General features: G+C 39.4%; 1 protein-coding gene across 8 annotated transcripts in view; it reads right to left on the reverse strand.

Moving 5' to 3' along the window:
• Window positions 1-20,864, reverse strand: part of ranbp3b (RAN binding protein 3b) — an 89,813-nt gene that overhangs the window by 58,302 nt on the left and 10,647 nt on the right. For 4 of the 8 annotated variants that reach the window (XM_052038183.1, XM_052038179.1, XM_052038180.1 and 1 more), the window contains exons 3-7: window positions 13,026-13,070; window positions 10,594-10,630; window positions 6,288-6,377; window positions 1,425-1,496; window positions 1,021-1,086 (exon numbers count right to left, since the gene is read on the reverse strand). In XM_052038183.1, coding sequence (XP_051894143.1) covers window positions 1,021-1,086; window positions 1,425-1,496; window positions 6,288-6,377; window positions 10,594-10,630; window positions 13,026-13,070 — 310 coding nt within the window. Of the gene's footprint in view, window positions 1-1,020; window positions 1,087-1,424; window positions 1,497-2,045; window positions 2,169-6,287; window positions 6,378-10,593; window positions 10,631-13,025; window positions 13,071-20,864 lie in introns of those variants that run through there. The other 4 variants (XM_052038178.1, XM_052038181.1, XM_052038182.1 and 1 more) reach the window with 2 other exon arrangements.

The following is a 20,864-nucleotide window of genomic DNA, read 5'->3' on the forward strand; positions in this document are numbered from 1 at the left end:
AGTTTATGCACCATCATAGCAGTTTTTCTGAGTTACTTCCATTCACAGTATTTTTTTACATTGCCCAAAAATGTTATTAAGCAACTTTCTCATCATAAACTACTTCAGAAAAATGTAATATGCCAAACTTCAGTACTCTTTTTCACTAATGTCCTTTGCAAATAGGCGTACGATTTCAAATGTATATCTGCTCCACGAAATATTTTTGGATTTTATAAAATTTGTTTTTCATGTTTACAGAGGCAAAATTACAATTGATATAGGAATTTTTGGATCAGACATTCCAATTTTCTTACACATTTCAAATAGAGATCCCAGTTTAATGTGAAAATGGAAAATACTGAGTAGGTATTATTTTTACCTATTTTAAAATTACATTACAACCTTATTAATATAAAGACTATAAACAGGAAATTAGTTCTTCTTTAGCCACCTGCTCATCAACAAAGTTATACTAAAATGTTTATGCAACTTAAATCAGTAATTTATATTGGACCATGTTTCCGATACAGCAGATACAGAACTTTGCAGTGTTGAACAACAATACGCCCTTGCTGCAAATGTGAACATACAGAACACTGGACAGATTTTGCTCTTTTACCTCACACATGGTTCCTATGGCGGGGGGGGGGGGGGGGGGGAGCATGCAAAAATGAACTTTTAACTCCTTCTTGCCTCAAGTACGACAATACAAGAGAACCTTTGTCCCTTTTGCTACAGGAAATGTTGCAGCACTGAACAGGCAGGCAATTTTCCAGTCTCAGGTCCAAAGGACACGACATTATTCTGAAGAGTCCATCTGCTATTGCTCAAGGTGCAACAACCTAATGATTTGCTCACTCTCAGTAAAATACAGAGTGAGACTGACAATACTATTTTCAGTATAACCCAGCAAACATATTTGTTGCATTGATTCCTCAGGTTAGGGCCTTGCATGTGCAACAATGTCATATTGTGCTCCAGTTATCCACCATTTTAGGCATATAATATGAAGGTCCTAGACTTCTATATATTACTCACCAGCACTGGGAGCTTGGCCATGGATTAAAGTTGGCGGTTTCAGCCGAAAGCCTATGTTCTTTTCATCTAAAGAGAAAGGAAACCAGCGAATAAGTCTGTTGCACTAATGAAGGAAACACCAAAAGTAAATCCAGCAGCACAACTGATTCACTCCTCATATTTTGCAGATTGTTGTTCAAGTCCAAGATGGATATTTAGACTCATGCACACCTACCCAATTCTTTGCAGGATCATTACACTGGGCATCCCACAAAGAGCAGAGCACATACAAAGCTTAATCAAAATCCACAACTGGAGCATCCATCCTTCCAGCTTCTAGATGTTATGTAGAAAGGAACAAATAAAGCACAAAAGAGGACAAAGAAAGGGCAAATACTTCCTGGTGGTGGATTATAGGACTTTACCTGGCTCTGAGTCAGAGTTGCTGGCTGCTGCCTGGCAGAAACTCAATGGCATAAAGACATTATTCTTTGGAACTGCAAGATAAAGACAGCTGCAGTGAGCGTCAACAGATCAAATTAGTTTTAACAAACTCTAGTTCTGCAGGCTGCCCAACAATGTCCCATTCTTTCAGCATATACAGGGACTTTACATATTAAAGAACTACAAACAAAGCCAACAGCATAAACAACAGTCATTGGACAGGACAACATACTGAGCCTACAACACACTGATCTGACGCACCTAGTTATAGAAGACCTAATGAAGTTTGGGGATTAATTTATGTCATCATTTATTTATTCATCACATATTATAATATCACTGTTGAGCCAAAAAAGACAACATAGAATTATACCCAGGAATGGTTACGTATAGAAACTATTGATTTCTCTTATTTCAGCAAGGGTCTGACTGAATTTTGAGGTGGTGGTTTAGAGTCAAACAGCAGGAAGACAGGTCCTTTGGCCCACTGAATACATGCTGACTAACGAACACACATTTACAATAATTCCATTTTATTCCCCCCACATTACTATCAACTTCCAAACTTCCCTTCCCACCAAGCCCCTGGTTCTACTACTCACCGACATACAAGGGATAATTTACAATAGCCAGTAAACCTAGCAACAAGCCTGTCTTTGGAATGTGGGAAGAAATCCATGCAGTCACAAGGAGAACATACAAACGCCACACAGACAGCGGAGGTTAGAATTGAACCTCGGTCACTGGAGCTGCGAAACAGAAGCAACCAACTGTGCCGCTGTTCCACAATTGAAAAAAATTGCGCTTTACTTTGAAAGCACAAGATCAGTTTTCAAGGTGGACATGTTGTTAAAAAAAAGATTTTAAAGTAGTCTGCTTGTCAGAAACTAAATACAAGCAGTCCTCAGGTTAGGACAAGGTTCTGTTCCCGAGAACTGTTCGTAACCCAGAAATTAACAAAAACAGGTGTGTGGGGGAGGATCACAGAAACAGCTGTGACAGGAGAGCGAGCAGGCGCAAGAAGAGTAGCCATCTGCCGGCTTCACTGACTCAGTGAGCAAGCGAGTCTGCTTGGTACCTCCAGCTCTGCCTGGCTCGACTCAGCCCCACCACACCCCCCACCCCCTACCTCACAATTGTTGTGGCTAGGGAAAAGTTCAGGAGATAAAGCATGCAGAAATGCCTCATTCCCACCCAGCATAAGATGCCTGTAGCCCCGCAGCAGCCTGCAAATCCATCCCACCGGGCTCCAAATATATGGGGTTTCCACATTGAGCGTTCATAACCTGGGGAGGACCTGTAAATATTTCCAAGTTTTCATCACCCTCCTACTGCTACAGGATGCAGAAGTGAGGCTCCTGAAACCATAAAATAAAAACAAAAACAAAGAAAACGTTGGAAACACTGAGGAGGTAGGGTAGCATCTAAGGAAAGAGAAATAGAATTAACATTTCAGGTTGGAGACCCTTCATCAAAAGTAGGAAAGAGATTTTTTAAAAATGGCTTTAAGTTGCAGAGAACATGGCAGAAGGGATGGATAATTCAAAGGGAATATGTAAAAGGGCAAAGCCAGATCCAACAGTTAAAGGGCAATTATGCTTCTTTGTTAGGTATTGCTAATAGCAAGGCTGTGCGACATGTACAGCAGGTCAGGCTATACTCATGCCAATATCACAGATGGATGATTTTCAGCAGTATCAGAACTAGCCATTTCTGCTCCATGTCATCCATCTGTTATTTTGGCTCAGTTTATGTCTCTCCATTAATACAGCTTGACCTGCTGGGCACGTCCCACATCCCTGCTGGTAGCAACACAAAACATAAAGAGCAATCACTGTCTAAATGCCTCCATTAATCCATTTGACCTGGCCTTACTCTATCACTGATATTCCATTTGTCCTATCGATCCATTTTCCACTTAAAACTATCTTTTATATCTCTTTCCCAGATCTGACAATGTTAATTCTGTTTCTCTTCATGTAGATGCAGCCTGACCTGCCAAGTATTTTCAAAATTTTGTGTTTTTGTTGCAGATATCTTATTTTATTACATATTGTCTTACTTTATACGTCTTTATTTTATTTTATCTGCCGTTCTTGTGTTTTCATTTCTCAAAATAATGGTAGAATTCAGTGACAAAAATCTGAAAGTGCAAAAAAAAAAGCACAAGTCCTCTACTCAAGAAGAAAAGGAAGGCCCAGATGAGAAAAAGAAATCTTCTTACTTTTGTTACAGGCCTATCCAGCCACTCACACACACACACACACACACACACACACACACACACACACACACGAACTGCTCCATGCCCAAGGACCTCAAAAATTACAAAATGCAGTGGCTATTTGGCTTACTGCAATTGATCCAATGACCTTCAAGTTCTTCAGATGGAAAATTCATTTGGTTCTTCGATGACTCATGAGTTTCTCCCCTCCAGTTCCCTCCATGTATTCACCTCTTACAGTGAAGAACTTTTTGACATCAGTCCTAAATTTCTCTTTCAGTAGTTTGAGCTCCAAGTTGTTCCCTCCCTATTCTCAAATTCTAGTTTTAAATGAAATGCCAATTGTTCAATATACCACTAAGCTCACCTCACAAGATGATGGCTTGAGGTTGAAAAGCCTATTCCTCAAAAATCCAGGCCTGAAACACTATGATTACCCTTGACATTCTTATCTGCACAGCCTATCTATGCATGTTAACTGACATACAGATCCAACAAGTTTTACTCTTCTGAAATGATGCTAATAATGGCTTCTCTCCCCAGATGAAGAATTACAGGTTTTAAGAGATGGAAGTACTAAAAAGTACACATATCCTTAAAGAAATTGCAGATGAAGTTTGGAGGTTATGCATCAAGTGAAGATTCCCCATTCAAAGGTAACAACTTCCAGATCAAAGATCCTCTTCAAGGATTAATCAACCTTTTACAAGGTGCAACTTTCCCACATTTCACAAGCAATGGATAAATGGACATTTGTTCAGCCACAAAGAGACTAGGCTAATGTCCAATAAGCACAATCAAAACACATGTTAAACATTCAGCAAAGAGCAAAATAATTATTTGGTATCTTAGGTTAGGTATTCAGTGTCATCTTAAGTAATTTACATGTGTTCAAATATCAGAGGTGCGAATCACAGGCAAGGTCAGAATTTAACACCAATCCCATAATGCCTTTGAGAAATGAATGGAGAGCCATCATAGTCCTTAAGGTGCTCTTAGAATGCTATTTGAAAGGGAGCTCCAGGATTTTGATCCAGTAAAGAAGGAACTGCAGTATATTTCCAAGTCAAGACGGTGTAAAACTTAGAGAAAAACTTGAAAAAGGACCACACACATCTGCTGTGCTCATCCGCCTGTGCGCCAAGATCCCGTTCCGATGGTCCCTTTAAAATCAAGGGGTTTTGTTACCCTTTAAACTCACTTAGTTTACTGGAAAATTTATTATACTACCTTGGTATATCAAGAAAAAAGGTGAATCAAAATTATGTTGCTGTATTAATATTGCAACAATTCAGAAAATCTGCCAGTGTAGCACGATCAATGTCCCAAAGGTGCAGATATGTAGGGATGCGAATCAAATGGGTTGCTTTATACTGTCAAGTATTACTAGAGCTGTAGTATTATTAAAACTGCACACATCTTGGTAGGCGATGACCCATCCTCTTCAGATGGTGCAAAGTCTTGGGGAAGTCGAGAAGCATGACCATTGGTTATGTGGCTGTTCCATTTATGTTTCCAGTCCATGGCAACATGCAAAGTGTTGATGATAAGGATTCAGTAACTGTATGGCCACTGAATGCTGAAAGGGGTGTTTAGACTCTCTCCTGAACTAGATGTTCATTGCCTAACAACCATATGTCATAAATGTTATCTGCCACTTATCAGCTCACATCTAAAGTTTGTCCAGGTCTTGCTGCAAGGTTCATTGTCTGAGTATTATCCCAATGGAACTGAGCATTATACAGTAATCCTACTTTGACCCCATGATAAAGGGAAAGCAACTGACGATGAAGCAGTTGAAGATGGTTGATTCTAGAACACTGCACTGAGGAACTCCGGCAACGATGTTCTGGGTTGAGACAGCTGGACTCCAACAAACACACCCATCTCCACCAGCAAGAGAAGAGCTTTCCAATTGATTTCAATTCTAATAATTTTTTCTGGATGCAACTATTACTTTAATCTACCTTGATGTCAAGAACAGTCTCACCCCACCTCTGGAATTCAGCTCAATTATAAACTCTTTTATTCTTGATTTGATCAAGACTACCAGGAGGTCTGGAATCATAGGGTTTCTAGTGCAATCAAGCTGAGCTTTGGTGAACAAGTGCCATCTGATAATATAGTAGCTGGCATTTTCCATCATTTGCTGATGATGCAGTAAGTGGGACTCGTTCTGGTTTATGTGCATATTTGTAGTCTGACCTGAATATTTTTTTTAAATTGGTCAATAATGGTTTAAAAACGAACACTGAGAATTGTCGATTGAAAAACCATTGCAGATGAGATACCAATACACTGCTTCTTTATCTTCATGAAATATTTCATTTTAAATTACCAGCAAATACTATGATGAGTATACTAGAAAAGCTCATACTTTAAGTTTTGTAAAAGCATATGGCTGTAAATACATCTTCGTCATTGCTTTTTGCTGATACATCAGCTCAGTACATTCATCAGTATATTCCCACTTATCTTTCACTCTCTCCTAACATAACAAAAAAATGTTTTGTATAACCAGCAAGAGAATCAAATGCATAAACTTCATAACTGAGATAATAACCAGAGCCAAAAAAGATACAATATTTGAACATTTGTCATTCAAGTGAAAAGGACATACCTGGCTGGGAAGGTGGAAACACCTGCGTGAAAGATGATGATCTCTCTCTTTTGACAGGTGGAGGGTAATTACCATCATCTCGGTCAGAATCTGAAGAAATAAATAAAATGCACTGATAAGAATATTGCTAATTTTATTCAGCATCCATTATACATTAAACCAACCTTTTGTAAAAAAAAATAACTGCAGTTATTCTGGTCAATAGGTATTCAGCTGTTTTGCACTGGCAACAGTTTATAACATTCGCAGGAAATGCAATAAAGCATTTATATCTTCTGTTTAAATGCATTCTTAGCGTTCTGCAGTGATATTGCAGTAGTTATGCAAATACGTGTATCATATTAAATGTGCTTTATAGTTTTATAAAAAACAAAGAACATAAGGTAAGATAAGGTATCTTTATTAGTCACATGTACATCGAAACACACAGTGAAATGCATCTTTTGCATAGGGTGTTCTGGGGGCAGCCTGCAACTGTCGCCACACTGCTGGTGCCAACATAGCATGCCCACAACTTCCGAACCCGTATGTCTTTGGAATGTGGGAGGAAACCAGAGCACCCGGAGGAAACCCACGCAGACACGGGAAGAACATACAAGCTCCTTACAGACAGCAACCAGAAATGAACCTGGGTCGCTGGCGCTGTAAAGCGTTACGCTAACCGCTACACTACCGTGCCCTTCAGCCCATGATGCTGTGCCGACCTGTTAACCTACTCTAAGATCAATCTAACCATTCCCTCCCACATACCCCTCCATGTGCCTATCAAAGAGTCTCTGAAATGTCCCTAATGTATCTGCCTCTACCAGCACCCCCGGCAGCGCATTCCACGCACCACCACTCTCTGTGTAAAAGAAAACTTACCTCTGATATCGCCCCTGTACCTGCCTCCAATCACAAAATTATGCCCCCTCATGTTAGCCATTTCCACCCTGGGAAAAAATATCCGGCTGTCCACTCGATCTACGCCTCTTATCATCTTCTACACCTCTATCAGGTCACCTCTCATCCTCCTTTGCTCCAAAGAGAAAAGCCCTAGCTTGCTCAACCTATCCTCACACGCCATACACCTTCTTAATAACCCTATCAACTTGCACTGCAACTTTGAGGGACCTATGGATTTGGACCCCAAGGTCCCTCTGTTCTTCCACACTGCTAAGAATCCTGCCATTAACCCAGTATTCTGCCTTCAAATTCAACCTTCCAAAGTGAATTACTTCACACTTCTCTGGGTTGAACGCCATCTGCCACTTCTCAGCCCAGCTTTGCATCCTACCAATGTCCCATTGTAACCCTCGATAACCTTCTACACTATCCACACCATCCCCAACCTTCGTGTCATCTGCAAACTTACTAACCCACCCTTCGACTTCCTCATCCAAGTCATTTATAAAAATCACAAAGAGCAGGGGTCCCAGAACAGATCCCCGCAGAACACCACTGGTTACTCCTGGCAGAATACGCTCCATCTACAACCTCCTGGCAGAATACACTCCATCTACAACCTCCCTCTGCCTTCTATGGGCAAGCCAATTTCGAATCCACACAGCCAAGTTTCCCTGGATCGCATACCTCCCAACCTTCTGAATGAGCCTACCATGGGGAACTTTATCAAACGCCTTACTAAAGTCCATATACATGACATCCACTGCTCTACCCCCATCAATGTGTTTTGTCACATCCTCAAAGAATTCACTCTGGCTTGTGTTGCATGACCTGCCCCTCACAAAGCCATGCTGACTATGCTTCTCCAAATGCTCATAAATCCTGTCCCTTTTCCAAGAATCTTCTCCAATAATTTGCCCACCGCTGAAGTAAGACTCACTGGTCTATAATTCTCAGGGTTATCCCTACTCCATTTCTTGAACAAAGCAGTAACATTTGTCACCCTCCAATCATCTGGTACTACTCCTGTGGCCAATGAAGATGCAAAGATCATCGCCAAGGGCTCAGAAATCTCTTCCCACTTCCTGTGGTATCCTGGGATATATCCCGTCTGGCCCCGGGGATTTATCTATCCTAATGTTTTCCAAAGTTTCCAGCACATCCTCCTTCTTAACATCGACACGTTCTAGATTATCAGCCTGTTTTATGCTGTCCTCACAAATATCAAGGTCCCTCTCACAGAATGAACACTTTGCTTCAGTATTCACAAGGACTTCCCCTACCTCCTCCAACTCCAGGCACGTTTCCTCCTCTATCCCTAATTGGTCCTACCTTCACTCTAAACATCCTCCTATTCTTCATATACGAGTAGAATGCCTTGGGGTTTTCCTTAATCCTACTCGCCAAGACCTCATGCCCCCTTCTAGCTCTCCTAAGTCCATTCTTAAACTCCTTCCTGGCTACCTTGTAACTCTCTAGAGCCCTGATTGATCCTTGCTTCCCGAACCTTAAGTAAGCTTCTTTCTTCCTCTTGACAAGATATTCCACATCTCTTGTCGACCATAATTCGTCACTCTACCATCCTTTTCCTGCCTCAATGGGACAATCCTATCCAGAACCCCCTGCAAGTGATTGCTAAACAACCTCCACATTTCCATTGTGCATTTCCCCAAGTATACCTGCTCCCAATTTAAACTCCTAAGTTCCTGCCTAATAGCATTATAATTCCCCCTCCCCCAATTAAATACTTTCCTATACCATCTGCTCCGATCCCTCTCCAAGGCAAGGGTAAAGGTCAGGGAGCTGTGGTCACTGTCTCTGAAATGCTCACCGAGAGATCTGACACCTGACCAGGTTCATTGCCTAGTACCAGATCCAGAATGGCCTCTCCTTTAGTCAACCTGTCTACATATTGTGTCAGGAATCCTTCCAGGACACACCTAACAAATTCTGCCCCATCCAAACCTTTTGCACTAAGGAGGGGCCAATCAATATTAGGGAAGTTGAAATCACCCATGACAACAACCCTGTTATTTTTGCACCTTTCCAAAATCTGCCTCCTGATCTGATCCTCAGTGTCTCTGTTGCTATTGGGGGGGGGGGGGGGGGGGGGGTCTATAGAATACTCCCAATAGAGTGATTGATCCTTTCCTGTTTCTGACCTCCACCCACACTGACTCAGTAGACAATTCCTGCAGGACTTCTTCCCTTTCTGCAGCTGTGATCCTATCCCTGATTAGCAATGCCGCTCCCCCACCTCTTTTACGTCCCTCCCTGTCCCTTTTGAAACATCTAAACCCTGGAACATCCAACAACTATACCTGCCCTTTTGACATGCCACAACATCATAGTTCCGTGTATTGAGCCATGCTCTAAGTTCATCATCCTTGTTCCTGATGCTTCTTGCATTAAAATAGACACACTTCAACCCATCCAACTGACTGCAATTTTGCCCTATCAACTGCCTATCCTTCTTCAAATTCTCTCTACGCATTGCATCAACCTGTACACCAACTGCCCCATCCTCTGACCTTTCACTTGGGTTTCCATCCCCCTGCCAAACTAGTTTAAACCCTCCACAAAAGCTCTAGCAAACCTGCCCACAAGAATATTGGTCCCCCTCCAGTTCAGGTGTAACCTGTCCTTTTGTACAGGACACATCTTCCCCAGAAGAGATCCCAATGACCTAAAAATCTGAAACCCTATCCTGTGCACTAATTTCTCAACCACACATTCATCTGCCAAAATCAACCTATTCTTACCCACACTGGCACGTAGCACAGGCAGCAATCCAGAGATTACTACCCTTGAGGGCCTGCTTTTCAGCTTCCTACCTAGTTCCCCATATTCACTTTTCAGGACCTCATCCTTTTTCCTACCTATGTTGATGGTACCAATGTGCACCACGACTTCTGGCTGCTCACCCTCCTTAAAACATAATTTTAAAATGATTTTCCCTTTTAACTATAAGCAGCCATCAAATTACACAAAAGGTAATAGTACAATTTTAATAACCTTAGGAATTTCCAATCAGCTACAACTGCCTAGATTTACGTTTACAGAGAGCATCCCATGGAAAATATTCTAATATTGACTTTGAAAAGACTAGTTTTAACACACAAAACTGAAACCAGAAGAACTGCAGATGGTAGAAATACAAAATAAAACTGAAAACTGTAAATACTCAACAGGTCAGGCGACATCCATGAAAAGAAAAAACAAAATTCAAGTCACAGGTCAATGTTCAAATGAAAAATTGATCTGAATTGTGGACTGCAATCATCACAGACACTGCCTGACAGGGGCCAGTATTTCCAAGTTCAACACAGCTCAGGTTTAGTAACTAAATATACATACACCCGAGCAAAAGGATTTAATGCTTAAAGATGAACTTCACAGAATATTAAAACTGAGCACTTACCTTCTGCATCTTCAGGATTGGAGGCATCCACGGGCCTCTAAAATACATTAAAAATAAATTAATTTCAAATGCTCCTGGCCGTGTACATTTTTTCCTGTTACATGCCAATAAATAAAAAATACAGAACAAAGTAACTGAAAGTAATTTATGTGCCCAATTACTAACTAAACAAAAGATCTAAAGTGCAAAATGAATGATGGTTACTTAAATATATTAAAAGTATTCAATGTCTGGAGGGCTCTCCATTACTCAGAATTTATAGTGAGAAATAACAGAAAGGCCATTAGTACTCACAGCTACTATGAAGGAAATTTTAGAGTAACCTTTGGCGTACAGGTGGCCACCACATTACGGCAATTCAGGTTACAGAAATTAGTCCTTACAGAATTTTTGTCCTCACATCATTCACAAATCACTACCTAAAAATTTTGACACAGAGTAAAATTTGCTCTCATCGAATTTAAGTAAATAAACCAACATAATTTCAACTTTCAACTTGCATTTCTTGACGCTTGCACAAACATCGCAGCTTTGTGTTAAGAAAATTATGAAACAACTGTTTTCTAGGAACACAACCCCCTCATAACACAGGGGTCACCTGTATACAAGTTGCAATTAAACACTGATGGCAACTTGTGGATTTCTCGAATTCTCTATTCCTTCACAGGGTGTTTGCCGAGGTGAAGAGTAAATATACCAGTTATTATTAAAAAATGAGACAAATTCGATTGCTACAGCTGAATGATCAAATCAATCATATCTGACAACATTTTGTGATGGTATAAAAGAATACTGAAGCATCGTAGGAAGTATGATGGCAATGTATCAGAAACGTCACAATGTACTGTGCAAACTTCCTGGAGTTTTTTTTTGTTTGAGATGAACACTGGTGCATTTTAAAGAGGAATTTGACAAAGTGCCTTCTGTGAAACTAGTAAATAAATTGAATATACAAGGAGGAGATGAAATTAGCGTCACTGAGTACTGGCTGAGCCAAGGGACACTGAGCTTGCAATTGAGGCAAAAACTCTGCAATTTGTTGAATGCTGTAATGTGGATGAATGAACTAAATGGGAGAAATGCCTTCTGTTTCCATAATATCTTAAGTAAACAGTGAGTTATAAATGAAACATTTCTGTAAGTTCATAACACTATTTTAATTACATCTCAGCCTGTTTCTTGGAAAATCTCAATCAAGCTTAACTGTAGTCCTATGAGCTGTAGAGAATGCTTCAGTAAGAAACTTCACAAATTGCTATGAATCTTGAGAATGCAACCAAGCTGAAACCAAAATCTGTGTCTGCAACACTTTAGTTACACTGCCCCAAAGCAATAGCTGAAAATGAAATAAAGTTGTTCAATACATATGTGACCTATGCTGTTGTAGCTAGCATTTTGATATGAAACTTAGTCTGTCCCCTGAGTGACTGTTTATTATCAATTGAGTACCAAATCAGTGAAATCAGATTAGGTAAAAGCAGATGTGGCAATGCAAATTAAAGAAATCCTGACAGGAAAAAGCAGCATTTCATGAACAACATCACATTAAAACATGTGAACAGCAACTCAGTGCAAATAGATGAATTAGTGAAATATTCATGATCAACAAAGGGGTGAAAAAATAAAGATAAGATAAAAGATGATTTTAACACGGATAAGTACTGGGATAAAGATGGTTTCATGCAGGAAAAGTCCTAAGAGCACAACACTTTAGTTACACTGCCCCAAAGCAATAGCTGAAAATGAAATAAAGTTGTTCAATACATATGTGACCTATGCTGTTGTAGCTAGCATTTTGATATGAAACTTAGTCTGTCCCCTGAGTGACTGTTTATTATCAATTGAGTACCAAATCAGTGAAATCAGATTAGGTAAAAGCAGATGTGGCAATGCAAATTAAAGAAATCCTGACAGGAAAAAGCAGCATTTCATGAACAACATCACATTAAAACATGTGAACAGCAACTCAGTGCAAATAGATGAATTAGTGAAATATTCATGATCAACAAAGGGGTGAAAAAATAAAGATAAGATAAAAGATGATTTTAACACGGATAAGTACTGGGATAAAGATGGTTTCATGCAGGAAAAGTCCTAAGAGCATTGGAAAGGTAGGTCCATACAGCAACTTCTGGATTTTTCAAAAGCTGAACAACAGATTATAGCCAACCTGCCTCAGGAGGCAGTGTTTGCATTTTAAGTATATTAAAGAAGATAAAATTTGCTGACTGTTTTGCAGGTTTTACCAATATGTCACCAATATTTGTAAAATTCTATTCTACTAGAATGTGTTAATTGGCACTTCCTTAAGTAGTAATCCTCAGCTCTGTATTGCACTACAGTATTTTATGCTGAGTTGTCTCTGGCCTTTGGCTTCAATTTGCTCCAACAACTAATCTTAATGTCTTGCAAAAGTGCATGTAATTTGTTACCTTGTTTGATGGCGGTGTAGGCGAGGTCATTGGTTCAATTTTTTCCTATAAACACAGTTATGATAAATATTTTTTAAAATTCTAAATATAAAATCAGAAATTTTTGCTTTTCATATATAACATGCTATAACAGATGATAATATGAAATTAATGCACAAGCTAACATTTATGATACTAAATAATCCTCAAACTTTATCCAAAATTAATTCCAAGCATGCATGCTTAAGTTGGGCACATTATTTGTCATTTGCAGATCTCAAAAATTACTGCTGGAATACTGCCCAACTGTTGGAAGATGTGATGGGGAATTCAAGGCAGGGTGGAAGCAGGAGGGAGAACAGTACTCCTGAGCTTGATCCAGTCTTCATTTGATATCCACACAGGCAGTATTCCAGGAGGGGCATTGGACAAAATCATGGGCAATTCTCTCTTTAATTCAGTGATGCAAAGATTACTAAATTAGTAAACAGATGAACATGCAGACCTTGTAAAGTAAATCTGATAAACCATCTAGGGGTACACATCAACACTTAAAAATTGACTGGAGGCAAAAAATAAGATATTAGGAACAGAGAAGCCAGGAACAGAGAAACTGGCAAGTTTATTTTCATTGAGCTTGAAGAAGTGTCAAGGCGATGCTGAAAAATACAGTGGCAAGGGAGTGAAATATAACATAAACCAAAAAGAAAGTTGACATTGATTTTTTTGATAGCTGCAAAATTGTGGCAGGGACACAAAATCACTCTTCCTTAACTTCTGCAAAACTTTATTACTTAATCACCATCATGCAGGTAAGAATCAAATCACTATTGTAAAGAATATCATCAATGAAAACATCAGCCATGAATCAGGTCAAAAAAAGATTTCCATTATCCAAAGGCAAGGAAAATATCAAGGGTGTGGGTAAATCTGGCAATAGATCATTAAGCAAGTTATGTAAAACTTGAATCCCAAAGAACTGAGGAGGCAAACACGGGGACTATACCACACAACTTGAGGAGTACACGTGCCATAGTGTACGTACAAATCCTGAAGCTGCTACAACCTGTTTAAAAAACAATATCATCTGAATGATCATTCAGTTGTACCCAACAGTGTGAAGTTACTGTAGTCTCTGAGGTACAGAGTGAACTCACAAGTTAGTGCTTATCCATTCAAAGTGTAAAAACTGTCTACAACCTCTCTGAAAAAAATAATTTTCACAAGAATGGAGCATCATTCCTCTAGCTTTTAATTATTGCTTTTTTTTTAAAATTTATTTTAACCTTTTCCATTTTAAATCTTAGCATATAGCGGTAGTGAAAGTGGTAGAGGTGCATACAATTACAACACTCAGACATGGATAGGAAAGGTTTAGAAAGATATGGGTCAAACGCAGACAAATGGTTCAGGTAGGCAACTTGGTCAACATGGATGAGTTGGGCCAAAGGGCCTATTTCCATGCTGTGTAACTCAGACTCTATATATACCTTACACAATATCTATATTTCTCAGTCTAAGTGTTTTAAGAGATCCATCGCTGTTTGCTGGTTCACAAAGGTCCCAGGTACTTCGTAGAGGGAATTGCACAGTTTGGTTGTTAGCGACGTCCTGTACAAAAATATGCTGAAAATCTATGGGAAACTACAAGGTCAGAAACCATGCATCCTTTTATTCTATTGACAAGTGGTCTTCATAAGCAGATACAGAACAAAATAAATTTTGCTGAAAAGGTTTACCACAATCAAAGTGCATTGTAATGAAGCAATGTTGTGCTAGACCAGTCAAGTTTGGAGAAGGCAATTATTCCTTCAAATCGACCCAAGAAGCTCCTGAAACAAACCGTCTTCTTAGGCAGTCCCTTGGGATTGAGGATGACTTGCTTTCACTCCAGTTTTGAGATAGCTGAGACCAATGTGGGACAGATGATGCAGGAGGCGGTTGGTGGAGCAAGTGGGCCAGACAGTTTGTGGGTGGCGTGCTCCTCCAGCTGCTTAGACAAGATTTGTGTGCTCACAATGCACAAATGCAATGTTCCCAATACCACTTCTTCTCCAATTTTAGCAGTCATGGAACAGAGATTTCCATGTGTCAGTGGGAATGGTGCATTTTTTAAGGCGGCTTTGAGCACATTCTTGAATCTACTGAGCAATACAAGTTGAAAAGGAAATAGAAAACAAACCACTGGCACAAGAAAGTTATCAGATCATCATGACAAGCTTAGAGGAAGTTCCAATTCAAATAGGGTTAAATAAAAGCATGATCAAATGTTTGCCAAAGCAAGATTTTTAATACTGTCCAAATATACTAGATAACAAATACACCTTAACAATTTATCCAACACATCAGCAATTAATGGCCTAGGCTAAAAAAAAAGCAACAGGCTGCACTGAAATCAACATTCAAAGGGATATCCTTTAATGACAAATTCCCAAACTGAAAAAAGATTGCAACTTAAAGACAGATGTTGGATCCTAATTATTAACAGTGGCCTTACTAAAGAATCAGACATTACCCATATAAACAGGTGGAACCCACACAAACTCTTACTTTCAACCACTTTAAAGTAGTTGTCTTTCCTTCTCAACACTTCCACCCCCCTTGATTTTTATTTTAAAAACAAAACTATATATATGTAGAAGCCAAAATTCACAATGATCCAACAGAAGGAAATCCTGAGGAGCAAGCAACAGTGTTAGAAACTGAGCTGTCAATTCAAATGCACAGTGAGCAACACTGCAATTTAGAGACACAAGTTTCAAATAAAAAAGGCCAAAGATCTTGAAACAAAGAATGCCTGTACGGATTAAAGATGGTCCCTATACTGCAAGAGGAACTTGTGGTGCTCAAGTTTTGAAAAATGTTAGAAATAGAGGATAAACAATCTTATAAATGATGGAATGGATGGGGAAACAACCATATTCCTTTATTTAATCATAGGACATCACCGGCAACACCAACATGTACTGTTCATCCCTAGTTGCCCCCTGAATGGAGGACATTTCAATCACAGAGTATGGAGTATCTCGCAAGCCAGACTAGGTAAAAGGTGACAGATTTCCTTCTCTAATATATCTAAACAATATTAAAAATCTTGCTTCAGCATTATTTCATTATGCTTTTATTTGGATTCAGCCGTTTCTGTTCTAATTACTTACACTAGTTTCTTCCAGTTTTGTTTAATTAACTGAATTTAAATTCCTTGTGGAGAAATTCAAACCTTCATCTCTAGATCAACAGCTATAATCCTATTATTATGTTACGGTAACTCTCAAACTAATTGGTTATTTTCCCCAAATAAGAACTCTGCTTCTCAGAGACAGTTGAATAGATTTTAGCTCTCGATTACTTAAATCACCCATGCCCAAAGGCTCGCGGAAGCCAGAGGAGAGATGTCTAGGTGATCTTAGAGGGCGAAGGGAGTTTAGCGACTGACCAGAAGGGTCCTGCTCAGGGTAAAGCAACAAGCCTTGCAACACCAGTTCGACTGCCTGCCAGAGCCACAGTGACTGTCGATTTTTAAATGTTCAGTTATAGAAAACTCTATCACTTTGAGGCGAAGCAATTGTCAAGTAACCAAACGGCCAACTAACCAAATGTGAATGACAGAATTGTGGGAGATTTGGATTTGAGGAGAAATTTGGAGATAACATTTCCAATCATTGGCTGCTCTCAATTTATTATTTGTTTATCCTTCTTAGATTAAACACTTCCTCTTAAATGCATTGATTTTATTCACCCCAACCAACCTTTTAGTAGCAAGTTCCAAATCTTGGGAGAATCTTCTTCACAAAAATTCTCCACTGGATTAGTTATTTCCAACTAATGACTTACTAAAATACTAGTACATTCCTCATTTTTTCCTATTCCCCACTCACGACCTCACAAGAAAACCTTTTCAGTTGTCTTTTGCTGATTGCATTTCATTTGGAGGCACTCAAATAAAATGCAGGAAGATTAAACACCTTTCCTTATCACATTCTGTCATCTGCAGCCCTTTGATGACCCCACCTATCATCACCCAGCCTCTTTCACTATTTCCACTCTTCCTTTCTCCATCCGCCGATCACCCTCCTCACCTGGATCCACATATTGCTTGCCAGCTCTTGCTCCAAACCTTCCCCTCATCTCAACTCCCGTCCCCTCCACATGTAGGGTCTCAACTCGAAACGTTGACTGTTCATTTCCCTCCACAGATGCTGCCTGACCTACTGAGTTCCTCCCACAATTTGTTTTTTGCTCCAATTCCAGCATCTGCAGTCTCTTGTGTCTCCAGGATTAATCAAGTTTATGAGCCCCACTTATGAAAGGCTAAAGAGGTACCAGTTTTAGTCAGTTTCAGCTAATTATTTCTCACATTTTCTTAGGACAATAGCAATTGAGTCTATGCTGGCCTCCAGAACATTTCTATCTGTCCTACTGCCCCACCTATTCCTCTGTAACTTATTCTCTCTCACATGCTCACCAACTCCCCACCACTGCCTCCAGCCATCCTCCTCCTCCCCCCACCCCCCCACCCCAAGAAGACTTTCCTGCCACGCATTACACTAGGGGAAGTTTTACAGTAGCCTACCACCAGGCATGTCTTTGAGATGTCAGAGCACCTGAGGAAACTAAAGCACAGGGAAAATATACAAACTTCAAATAGACAACCAAGTAGCTGGGGCTGCCAGGCAGCACTACTAACTGCTGTACTATTGTGCCTCTCTAACTAATTAAAAGAGTATATAGTCACTAATGGAAAAAACTAAATGCAGTAAATTCAGCATATAATATATCAATAACTACCTTACATTTATTGTACCCAGTGATGAACTTCTTCAAATGAAATGCAGTTTCAAATGTTGTTTTACTTCTTATAAGACAGCAGATGTATTTGATTAGCATCCGAATGAAAAACAAACTAGCATGTAATTAAAAATGAACTATGGACTTTGTTGGGCAGATCTGGAAGAGGTTGGTCACTTGGCTGGGTTCAGAAATTAACAAATAGTTAACCTCTTTATATTTTGAAAACGTTAGCCTTTCTTGTAATATTATTGCTAAGGTAAATTAGTTGTTTATTTAACTTGTCACCAGCTGAAGTAGGTTTAAACAAGTTTGAGAGTCCCACGGGGTTGTGACCAGAGGCACCCAGTCAATTTCAGCTAATTAGCAGCAGTCATTTGTTTAAAATATACTCTGTTGAAATTGTTTTCACATGCTAAAGCTTTAACTTCCTATAACTTGGTTATGGACCCTCCATGAGACAAAAGCACAAGAGGAAATGTACTTTATACTCAAGTTTTAATGTACACAAATAGATTGGTAACCAGTTTTCCACAGTATTGTTACCATATAGCATTGCTGCCATATAGCACTGCTGTTTATAATGGCTAGAAACAAGACATCTATACTTTTTGCAACATAATAAGGCTACAAGATCTATCGCTGTGAATTGAAAACTGGTTATGTAGAGAGATGACCAAAGTCTTCATAATTTAATTTTAAGTGTAATTGCCCTTTGCAACTTACAACTCTTAACAAAAGTAATGAAGACACAAATTGCCAGCTATTCGTACCATTTTCAAAATTAGGGCAGTCAGCCTTCTGTACAACTGGTCACAGTACATCAGAAGACCCTCTCCTTGGTTTTTGTTATTTCTATGACACTGCTTTTTTTCCTCTTTCACTTTGCTCCCTTCCTGTCTTTCTTTCTTATTCTTTCTTCTTTGTGCCCTCTCCAGTTCTACTTTCCACTGTTCATATCGTCATTTCCTATCATTTTATATGAGGAGACGGTACCACAAGCAAGGAAGCACTTTTTTTTAGTAGAGACTACAAAAACATTTGATCCAGCAAGAAGATTTTGGATTGCTATCATGTTTCGCATCAAAGATAAAATAAGGATTCCAGACCACAGGCTGCCCTTTTCACTTAGCAATTAAAAAGTGGCTGTCAGGAAGTAGCAGCACAGAAAGGCAAAATTTAACAGTTGGGAGGAACAGTACATTTAAGGTGGGAGGGAGCAAAGAGAAAAGACGAGAAATGGAAAGCAATTGACGTGGGGACAGGAATTGAACACAGGAGCATTCCATTCTGAACTTTAACAAGACTTGTAATTAAAAAGATTTATATGTATAAAATCCTCCCCAATGTTGAATAAAAAGCTTTGAGATTTCCACCCTACAATTCAAAAGCTTTTTCCTGAGTCTTAAAAAGTCAAGTTTATCTGATGCCCTGGGGAGGGGTGGGGGGGGGGGGGGTGGTGGTGGTGGAGGGGAAGATACAATCCTTTAGTTTAAAAAAAATTCCGAACATCATGCTCAAGTTTGACAGGTGCCACTTTGTAAACATCATAAAAGCTTATGATACTTTTATGAAAACTGTCATAGAACTGCATACAGTTACAGTATTTGGATACCAGGTGATGCTGCAAAACAGCTTTTCAGCACAGCAAACCTCCATTAATCCAATGCATTTGGGACTTTGGAAAATCTGGTAGTCTAGCACCATACTCAACACTCTTTCAATTGATTTTTTTTTAAATGTTACAAATTGGAATAATATATTTTCCAGTGAACACAGCAAGTTTCAAGAAAGCACAGGAAATGGAACCAGGTGAATTGAAAGGCAGCACAGGTTTGTGACCAGAGGCACCCAGTCAATTTCAGCTAAATCAAAGCAACTGAGTCCGCAGCACCTGAAAGATACCTTGGCAACAGGGAACCAGTGATCCAGATGCTGATACTAAACCAGTGCAGTTTCCAAATAGTCAGGCAGCAGGTGATCAGAGTTTTAAAGTATCAGCCAAAATCTGGTGTGCCTCTGTTTTTTCCTTTGCAACGCAGTAGTTTAAATTAGATAGTTCACATCTAGTCACGTTAACACTTCTACAGGGATTGACTCTGCATTTCTGCAATCTAAACATTTCTTTAACGAGAAAGGAAACCCTTTTCCTATTTGCAAATGTAAAACAGGACTGTAGTACAGTTGTTTATCCCCATCTTCTTGCATAACTGTTGTCCATGATATTGGCAATGTGCTAGACTCCTATATCAGGTGCAAACGCCACACCAGCAGGTCCATGTCATGGTGCAAGTGATGAATATCCTATATAGACTCCAAATAATCAGCTCGGGAATGTTTGGCAATATGGTGAGAGTCTTTATCAAAATGACATCCTCTTGAAAGTAAACATTAATTAGTGGCACTAAACATAAACCAATGAAAGTACAGAATTGAGCTGGTCTGAAGCTTTACTACCAAAGTAAAATAAGCTCAATATTAAGAGTTTCATGGCAACATAAAATATTGATCATATAATGCATTTCACGCAAATGAAAGCTGCAATTCCAATGGTGATTTTCCATGCAATGAGTTCACAATTTCTCAGGAGGAAAATAGCTCTAATAATTAGCAACACTTGCCAACACTATAAATGTGCCCTCCGCATACCCTCTGCATTTCAATCTAATATTACACATTTTATCCATCAAAAAGAATTTTTGCTCACCCCATTTTAATTCATGTTCCACTTTTTCTCTGCTGCCACAACACATACCTATCTCCCACTCCCTTTTACGAGCACTCTTTCACCCTCCAATGTTATGAATTTCTTCCCTTCTATATTGATTTGCTCTTGCTCCAGCACAAATACTCTCCCAGCCCTTATGCATTATCCTATATAAAGCACGCTATGTGCACTTTCCGCCCCCTTGTCCACAATTCACCTCTTACACTATCCAGTTCATTCCTAGCCTACACTGTCACCTCCACTCCTGATCACACTTACTTCCTATCACACACCTATTCCTTCTCTCCTTAACATCTTCCATCTTTTTAGTATTTTACTGTGGGGGGAGAAAAAAAAAACTAGCC

This window comes from Pristis pectinata, chromosome 24 (assembly GCF_009764475.1).
Source record: "Pristis pectinata isolate sPriPec2 chromosome 24, sPriPec2.1.pri, whole genome shotgun sequence".
Taxonomy (NCBI): Eukaryota; Metazoa; Chordata; class Chondrichthyes; order Rhinopristiformes; family Pristidae; genus Pristis; species Pristis pectinata.